At 43.8% G+C, this 9,798-nt stretch overlaps 1 protein-coding gene and 1 non-coding gene across 4 annotated transcripts in view; both read left to right on the top strand.

Annotated features, from left to right (window-relative positions):
* Positions 1–2,183: 2,183 nt before the first annotated feature.
* Positions 2,184–2,257, top strand: trnar-ucu. The gene has a single exon. It is a non-coding gene; the product is annotated as a tRNA-Arg (tRNA).
* A 2,519-nt stretch (positions 2,258–4,776) lies between these two features.
* kirrel1 (kirre like nephrin family adhesion molecule 1) overlaps positions 4,777–9,798 on the top strand; it is a 46,086-nt gene continuing 41,064 nt past the window's right edge. For all 3 annotated transcript variants that reach the window (XM_023346282.1, XM_023346283.1, XM_014469133.2), the window contains exon 1: positions 4,777–5,116. In XM_023346282.1, the coding sequence (XP_023202050.1) occupies positions 5,071–5,116 (46 nt within the window). In that variant the 5' untranslated portion in view covers positions 4,777–5,070. The remainder of the gene's footprint in view (positions 5,117–9,798) is intronic.

Here is a 9,798-nt window from a genome sequence, read left to right as displayed (position 1 = left end):
TAGGTGTGATTTGTATGAGGCTGTATTTAGTTTGGTTAATTTCTGGTGTCTCATTTTCTTAATAATTTTTACTGGTAACTCTTTTGCTAATTTTGTTTTAAAAGAAGAATTGACCACAGTTGAATAGACTTGAGTTACAAACATGAAGAAAGCAAACACACACGTTGTTGTTGGTTCCCCTTTGTTAATCGGGAGCATTAAAATGACTTGAAACAATAAAAGTACAGAAAATTAATGAAAATTAGACAGTTTCTGAATTGTATTTCTACAATTTCATTTTATTTTTAAATGAACAGGTCTGGAGAAATATTTTTATTATTACTATCATCATTTTTTGTCAGTTTCAAGTTTTTTCAGTGACCATCATGGGCCTTTGGTCATCAACTGAAGGTTACCAATAATGTTGTTTGTGTGTGTAAATGTTAGAGAATTGGCAGAGACTAAACATGTCAGCTAATCGTCAGAACCTTGAGGTTCACAGCTGGAGGTTTTCTGCACCGGCCCATCACTGTCTTCTGCTTTAGCTGAAAATTATCAAGAAAAAAAAACCATTCCAACCATTAAATTCCACTGAAACTATTGAGCAATCTCACTTCTGCAAGTTGCACTATAAGCACATTGACTCTTTGGTCTGAAGGGGACAATGCAAAGGTGGATCAGGTCTTCGGTGTTTGACTGTTGGTCTCAGCCGAAGGTAAAACTGACCCCTGAGCCGTTTCTGTTCTTCTCAAGGGAAAGTATTAGACAATAAAAGTGGATCGTGTCAGAAACTCCTGAATGGTTTAAAATAAAGGAAGTATACGAAAAGTCAGCGTATTCTGATGTTCAAGGGACTTTCCAGTAGGAAAAGAGCATAATTTCTGAGAGAAATGACATGACTAAAAGTAGCATATTTCCACAGAAGGACAACTTACTTTGGAATTGTTCCTTATTTCTGTCAGAACACTGAATTAGAACAGTGCAAAATTAAAAGGAGGGCAAAAATCCACTTTGACTTGGGGAAAATGTCAGATGCTGACAAGCGTCTTGAATTAGTTACGAGAAACTTTCTATGACGGCTTCGTTGGTGCTCAGTCTGCACAACAGAAGAGCTTCAGCTCGTCGAGTTTGAACTGGTGATGTTTTGAGTGCAGCAGCCTTTGATCATCTGTGGTTTGACTGTAGTGCGGTTTAGAACGACAGAAGCACATTTCTAGAAAAGCAAGATCAAAGCCAAGACCGAAACCTAAAGCTGCTTGAGTTTTAAACGTAGCGGTGTGCTTGGAGCGTCGGCTTAAATGTTCTAATCTAGTCTTTCAAAAGAACTAACCTTCAATTTGGATTAACGTAGGCATTTCCCAACTATGATGCTGTCATCTTCATGCGTCAGTATTGGTGTAATCGTTGGTAGTTTGCACTACATATTGTTTTCTTGGAAGGTGCGCAAGTTGTTTTATTCTCACTCCCTCCTCCCCCAATAATGAGATGGGATTTACTCCCTTTTTTAAAGTTTCATGTTGTAGAAGTATCTCATTAAAAGCCCGAAATTAACACCCACAGTCTACACTGCCAGGACTTTATAACTCTGCTGTACCTGCAGTCCAGACCTAGATCAGCAACTGTACATCAGACTATCCACCGAAATAATATGAGAGGTAAGGAAGGTGGTTCTGATGCAATGCTGGAGAAATCAGCGCCTCCTTTCTGTGTGACAAGTCGGAAATAAAATGCACCTAAAAAAATCGTACTTGTTTGCAATATATTTGGCCTTTTCATAACTCCTCTGATGAAAATTTCTCACCAGTCATTGCTGTGCTTCATAGAGCTTCCCTTTACATGTTTCTCCCAGGATTTTTGGCCTGGAAACCCCCGAAATTCCCTCAGATAAATACAATGCACCGAAATCCTCATTGTGACAGTGTGAGGTTTTCAAACTACTTTGATACAAAGCTTCCTGTTAAGAGACGTACAAAACAAAAGCTTTGCTCGTGTTAAATATATTTAGAATTTTACCTTCTTGACTCAAACGCTTAACTTCCCTTTGCACATTGACCAGCTGACAAATAGGGCGGCAGCTCCCCCTGGTGGTCAACCTGAGCAGTGCCAATATGTCGGCTAAAAATGGTCCTGATGCTGCGGGGATGCAGAGATCGGCGAGGATGCTATGAATCTAACTCGTGTTGGATGCGTGATTGGCTGGCGCAGTCTCTGTGGCGCAATGGAATAGCGCGCTGGACTTCTAATCCAGAGGCTCCGGGTTCGAGTCCCGGCAGAGATGGGTCACTCTGCATGCCAACATGGCAGGTTCTGCGATTGTTTTTCTATCACATCTATTCTATGAAAAAAAAAATTACACCTTGTAGTGATGCTTTTCATGGTATTTGGTCTGCAGTGAAAGCGACACACGTAATAATGCCTGGGTATAAATGAACAAATGAGACTCATACTTATTATTTTTTTCCTGCAATGAACTGGTTCAGTCTATTTCTTCTTGTCTCTGAAAAAAAAAGACTTGTGTGTGTGTCATTCACACACATACACGCAATCTTTCTGATAGTGTGTATGGAATTTATGTCTGTCTGTTGATTTTAAGACAGCATCATTTTGTGATCTACTAAAAAAAACCACAACATCCTGCTGTAAGAAATAATATTTTCCAAATAAAATGTAGTCATTTCACAAGAAGTATATTTAAATTAATTTTATGTTTTTACTCCATCCCTTAAAGGCTTGAAAGGTGGACGGAAGTAGTAGTTCCCTTTAAGTGAAGGGCTCACGTTTTAAGACAGGTTTGCTGCCAAAGCTCTTCCTGTGACCGTGGGTTTACACAGACTGTGGATGCGGCCGTTCCAGGAGCAGATCTGACATTTCTTCGGATGGCAGCAGCGACGCTAGAGGGCGCTCCAGCACCAGCGTCCGACAGAGAGCGTCTCATCGCGGAGACGGCTCCTCTTTCAGGGGACTCCATCAGGACAGCCTACATTATATGACAGGAACGAGGACAAGGCCTGTCCATCCGTCATGTGCTCGCGCCGTTTCATCACATTGACGTCACCGTGCTAAATAGGCAACGTCAATTTGAAAGAGACAGGTGCATTTTTGTTTGTTTCTATGCCTGCTACCGGCGTTGAACTCTCACTTCAGTTCACCTACGACAGAGAATTTCTACATATTTTAATCCGGTTAATCTTAATCCACGATGATGTCATGGCCAAAGGTTACACTGGACACTGAATAGTGTGATGTCAAAGCACACACATAGTGTATGAAAGCATCCATTACTTATTAGTTAACATTTTTAAGTGTACCCACGTTATTTTAAGAAGTCAAGGGGGGAGAGGGGGGGGAGCTAGAGTGTGTGGGAGAAAAAGGAATGCTCCGCTAGTGAGAATATGACGTCAAGTCAGACAAAATGAATACGACACAGGAAGCAGACCGTGGTCACGTTTAGGGAACTTTATTTCACTCATCTTAATAAATGAAATAAAAATAAAAATGAAAACATTTCAATATTTATGTTTTATTTTTGATTGACGAGAAAAAGAATAATAGCCAGGCTGTTGAATTTAAATAATCCCAGAAAATAAGGTCTGGTAATTCAGTTTACATTTGAAAAAAGAAAATTAACATATACTTAATATACTTATATACTCTTTTATTATACTTTTTTATTTATATTTTTGTATTAAATGTGTACTTGTGGGCTGCACAGTGGCGCAGTTTGTAGAGCTGTTGCCTTTCAGCAAGAAGGTCCTGGGTTTGATTCCCAGCCCGGGGTCTTTCTGCATGGAGTTTGCATGTTCTCCATGTGCATGGTGGGTTCTCTCCGGGTACTCCGGCATCTTCCCACAGTCCAAAAACATGACTGTCAGGTTAATTGGTCTCTCTAAATTCTCCCTAGGTGTGAGTGTGTGTGTGAGTGCATGGTTGTTTGTCCTGTCTGTCTCTGTGTTGCCCTGAGACAGAATGGTGACCTGTCCAGGGTGAACCCCGCCTCTCACCCGGAACGCTCATTGGAGATAGACACCAGCACCTTCTGACCCCACTAGGGTCAAGGGATGGATGTGTATTTGTACATCTTATTATACTATACTATTATTAAAATACAGTATATCTCAAGAATTCAACTTAAAAGACAAACTCATATGGTCAAATTGTATATTTAATTTAATTTAGTTATGTTTTTCCCCCCCTGTTATTGTTACAGCTAACAAAAACCAAAAACTAAGTTTCTGATGAATGTAGAATATTAAATAATCCCAATAAAAATATCCGTTTTTAACACTGAAATGTTTCCTTGTCAATTTATTGTAATTAAAAATAAAAAACATAATTAGCATAAAACACTCTGAAACATCCTGTTATATTACTAGAATTTGCTTTATTATCGTATCCCCGTTACTTGTACACCTTTTTTTTTTTACCACAGATTTTCCTTCCACTTTTCATTCCACTTTCGATGAATATACAAGGAAAAACAAAACTTTGAAAAGCTGGTTTCCTTTTGAGAAAGTCTCACTAACATTGCGTCAGACATTCTTCCTTCAGGTAGAATCAACATTTTCGGAACAACTGATTTTTTGTTATGATCATGTGTAAACCAGGAATATCCAGATGAACAGTGTTCATCCTTGAGTTTAGCGAAGTCAGAGTTTTTTTTTATTTTTTATTATGTATTACTATTTTATTCTGGGCCTTTTATTCTCAAAATGTGCGTGCTGTCGAAAATAACACCTAAAACCAACTGCTTTCATTTGAGTTTTATTTTGAAAGTCAGGAACGGAAGTTTGAGAAGAGAAGTCACTGCCGCACGCTTGTCGCGTCGGAGCGAAGTAGAAAACGGACCGTCGCTGGAGAGCAGAGGAGAGAGGTGAAAAGAAACAAGGAAAGAAAGAGGAGCAAAAACAGGGGCGAACGATGGTGTAAACGCAAACCGGTCCGAGTCGAGTCTGGAGGGGACGGATGTGGAGGAGCGCCGCTGGAGGCTGTAGTTGGCTCCGGAGTCACTGTTAGAAGTCCGAAAACTCCCGCTTTTTGATGCTGTCCGCACGGAGGTCTGAGCCAATAACGGACTTATTGGTCGGCTGAACCATGCAGAGGCTGCTGCTCCTGAGTTTGGCGTTCAGTCTCCACACCGGTAAGGCTGTATTTACAATTACTCTCTGTGGTTGTGGTGATAACGTGATGTACCAGTTTCATAATTTACTGTAACATTATGAAGGCTCGACTGACCTGTTCGTCCTGGAAGGGAGTGGAGGGTCGGTTTGGAGGATAAAGGGATGTTGGAGGTGGGGGGGGGGGGCATTTTGTATGATTTCACAGCATTCCCATGTAGGCGTCGCAGCGATGGATCACCTTCGGCGCGTGACTCTGCGCGCGCACGCGCTTGGCCACCCTGAGCAAGGATGTTAAACTTCGTTCTTGTGTCTCGCGGGGTGTCTCAATTTGCGGTCGACGTGGCTGCGCGCGTGTGCGCTAAACGGGACTTATATGTCGGCGCGCGGCACCGGCCTAAATGACCTCTGTGCACGTGAGCGAAGGCGTCCGTTTCCCCAAACGGGCAAGTGGTGTAGTGAGGCGGTGAGGACGTGACGGGAATGACAGTGATTGACCAGAGACAGAGAGAGGCCCCTGCTAACCAATCTGCCCCCTCCCACATCACCCCCACCCCCCCCACCCCCACATCACCCCCCCCCCCCCTGCCCTCGCGGGCTCCTACCTGTGGGCCTTCATTTCACTCTGTGCACAAAGGGGCTGCCTGTGTGCACCAGTGCATCTGCCTCGCTCACCCTCCCCTACCCTGCCTCTTGTACCTTCTGCACACAATGGGGCGCCAGGTAGGCTATTTATTGGCTTATGACAATCACAGCTGGAGCCCAGTTGCTAGGAGACAGGAGGCTGAGAGAAGAGGAGAGGATGCTTGTCATTTCCCCCGAGCTACCTGTTTGATTGAGCCACATCTGCATATTTTTGCCTTTTATTATTATTTTTAATTCGGCCTCATTGTGTATACCCCAGGCAGCTGGGAGCGTGCACGCCGACCGGCCCGCCATCATAGGTAGGGTGGAGGGAGTGGGGGCACTGGGTGGGGGGAGTGGGGGGCGTGTTCAGGGAAAGCAAGGTATAGAAAGAGATGATGTCACCGTGTCTGCCAGGCTCTATCTGCTTGGCTCTGCTCGGCACCCAGACGGCCGCCGTGGTTCTGGATAAAGACTCACATGAGAAGCAGCTTTGAGGAATGGAGTTGGTTTTCATCGACAAAATAAGGTTGTTGGTGGCGTTACGTGTGACACTCTGGCAGCCGCTCCCTCACTTTGTCTGCCGATGGCTCAGCCTCCGTACATGTGTATCCTTTTGTCTTTGTCTCAATGCGACGCCACGACTCCATAATCTGGTTATTACTCCTGTCACATACAGAGGTATTTACCCACGCCGGCTTTCCTCCAGACCAGATTATCGGCAGGCTGATTTTGTTCCGTCTGTGAAGTCCCACACACACATGTCCCTGTGTTTTTAGTTCAGGAGCATCTTTTCCTCCAAGCGTTCATTTTCATTAGACCAGTAAAACACTATAACCTGGCCTATAATTTGCACGTACGTAATTGTCCCCCAATGATTGGGTGGTTATTAGCAGAGGCGCTAATTAAAGCTTCAGAATGCTTTGTTTAAAGTCAGTAGCAGAGCTACAGCCATGCCTACTTCCAGTGTGTCTCTGTTCCAGGAGAGACGACTCGGTATCCCGTCCTTGCATCTCGAAGCCACCCTCGGTGGCAACTCTCAAGCAAGTGCCGCCATTAACACAGCTGTTAAATGTTACTGCATAATCAATCTTTGCAAACTCTCTGCCTTAACTTACTGATGAGCCTCAGGGCCCCAGGTCCCCAGGGCTGGCCTCGGGGCAGCGGTGCACCTGAAGTGCTGACTCGGACAGAGGCCTGCTCCATACAGGTGGGCCATTTGGCACCCTGTGTGTTCTGGAGCGGACCCCGGAATGATCTGCTGCTGGCAGTACTGTGTTACTCCGGTTGGTTGGTTGATCAGATTTAATGGTTCTATTGCGCAACGTTAATGAGTCCACCAGGGGCAGCGATGGCTCCAATGAAAAAGAAAATGACAGAAACCTCATAAACAATCTAGTGCATTGTGACGCATCAGTTTCTAATCAGCTGATTTGACATTTGCATTTAGCTGTAATTGAACTCTTTGTTTTTTCCTGATTTATATTAGAGATTGTCCCTGAGCGATGATCAGATGGTAGGAAATTGAAAAATCTGATTATTTCTTTAGGGAACATTGCTGTGCGAAGACCTACCAGGGACCGGTATGACACTTCTGTGTGGAAGCTGGCATTGAAAGATGAATAAAAGTTAGCTCATTTCAGTATGAGTAAGGCTTTTTAAAATGAAGTTGAAGTATGGCACCTTCTAAGCCCAGTGGTAGAGCTTAGAAGTGTAGTCCATCAGTGAGCCACTGTGTTTTTGTGTTAAAACTTTTTAAGTTACAAAAATTCGGAGGTGCACGAGAAGGCATCATAATTTGGAAATTATAGCATGTGAGGAGTGTGTTCAATGCATCAACTATAAACCTAGCTTAATCCATCTTTACTTTTATTGGTGTATAACAAACCATATTTAAAATAAAGAAGCAATGGTTAGCCTGGTGGGTGGGCAGTGCATTACCAGACTGGTCATTTCCCATGGTCATTACCCAGTCTGCATTACCAGACTGATAATGCACTGGATGAAACTCTGATAGTGGTAAATATCAGTTATCCGTAGAGGTGTGCCGATCGATTGGCCACCAATCATAATCGGCCGATTTTCGTGAAAAAGTGTATGATCGGTGATCGCAGATTATACACTTACATACACTCTTGTTGCCGATCACCAAAACCGATCACATTTTTCTCACTTCCCAGCCTTCGTGTGCTGCTCATCTCCTCTTTCCTTCACACTGCGCAAGTGCGGCAGCAAATCCTGTCATGTGTAACGCTCTGAGAGTCAATGGGGACGTTTGCGTGTTGTGGCGGAACATTATCTCGGAGGTGAAGCACGGCAAAATGCACCAACACAACGAATCTAATATGGCATTTAAAAAACAGGCACTTCACAGAGTTTATCGAGGCTCAGTGCAGGAAAAAATGGACATCCGGAGCGGCCGCATAGCAGGTAAAGCAGCGCACAACTACCAACACTCACCTGGATTAGCATCAAAGTCAGAAATCTAAACAAATAATCTGAAAAATAATTCAAGTCTTCAAGCTAGCAGTGTAAGATGCTGGTTCTGCTCTCGCTCTTGGACTAGTAGTGATATTTCACAGACAAATCGCCGCTCAACCTCCACCAGACAGTCAACTCTCACACCGAACAGCTGCTTAAAGCTGCAGCATGTAACTTAAAAATAAGAAAATGTCTACTACGTCTAAATTTGGTGATTTTATTGCCATAAAATTTTGCAATTTTGCCAGGTAACATAGTATCATTTATACCTGAACCGAAAAATTGACAGCCATTGGAGGCGATCGGCAAAGATCGGTGATTGGCCTCATGGATGATCGGTATCAGAATCGGCAGCAAGAAACCTGATCGCTGCATCCCTAGTTATCAGCCATAACAGCAAAAATATTGAATATAGACTATTGGCCCTTTCACATGGGGCCAATAGTGCCTTTCCCTCTCCTTAGCTGAAAACTCTCTCGTGACTTCATTATATATTTCTGATTCTGATTATAAATTTTTCTCATGAATTGCCTTGAAATGGTATTTGTCGTGAATATATATAAAGAAACAGAGTTGAACTGAAAACTCTAAATGTTATGACAGACACAAGTTCTGAATGTTGACAAATAGTTTCTGGAGAGTGAAATGTGTGTGGGTTTCTACTTTGGAGGAATTGGCGAATGTTTTCTTAAGACGAAACTTGATTCTTCAAAAGGCGTGGAAACAAGCAGACTGACCTCCAGAAAGTCAAACTTGTCTTGATTCTCCAGGTGGATCACCGGTTCTTATGTCTATGTGTAGCTTTTTAAAAACGCGACGCTACGCTCTTTGAGGCTAACAAACCACCTCATGTCGTCATGGTGAACCCCCTCACCAGATCGGTGAGCTTGAACACAGATATTTGGTCCTTGTTTCGAACGAGAGGAATCCCTGCAAGTTCATCAGCGAGTTCGGGAAGCTTCGGCCTTGTTGTTGTCGATGCGTTTGCTTCAAAGCGATGCTTCGGCGTCCCATAATACTTCTGGGAAGTGTTGCTAAGGAGAGGGAAAGGCACAGAGGCAGATGCTTCATTATCTGACTGGTGCTTGCAGATAAATTCAATCAGAAGTGTGCATCCTCAGCTGTTAAGTGAATGTTTCACCAGCTTTTAAAAGCCTCCTGTAATGTGATTGTGTGTGTGCGGGGAGGGGGGTGGCAGCAAGTTGAGTTATAAAAAGAAAGGGGAATATAAAAAAAAGCCTGCCCCGAAGTAGAAAGGGAAGGGTTTAACTCAAACGACTGGATGTCTGGGTCGTCTTCAGTTGTTTGTTTTAATGGGGGCGGGGGGCATCATGTTGGACAGGTGGGTGCAGCCCGATCGAGAGTGACTAGACTTTATTCTGTTTGTTTTAGAAATTGCAGTGCTGAGAGGAGGAGGTGTAGGATGTGGTGGATGAAAAGACAAGCAACCCAGGGGAGAGAGGAGGACTGGACGGAGAAAGGGTCCATTACTCAGGCCTGACTGCCCCCTCGGCGGGGACAGAATGTGGTCGGGGGGGAACACTCAGGCCGGGGTTGAACTGTTGTTGGAGGGTCTTGCTGAACTGCCCACCGCCTCCCC

Source organism: Xiphophorus maculatus, chromosome 14 (genome assembly GCF_002775205.1).
Source record: "Xiphophorus maculatus strain JP 163 A chromosome 14, X_maculatus-5.0-male, whole genome shotgun sequence".
NCBI classification, from domain to species: domain Eukaryota; kingdom Metazoa; phylum Chordata; class Actinopteri; order Cyprinodontiformes; family Poeciliidae; genus Xiphophorus; species Xiphophorus maculatus.
The sequence above is the reverse complement of the archived record's forward strand: the minus strand, read 5'-3'. Positions and strand labels throughout refer to the sequence as shown.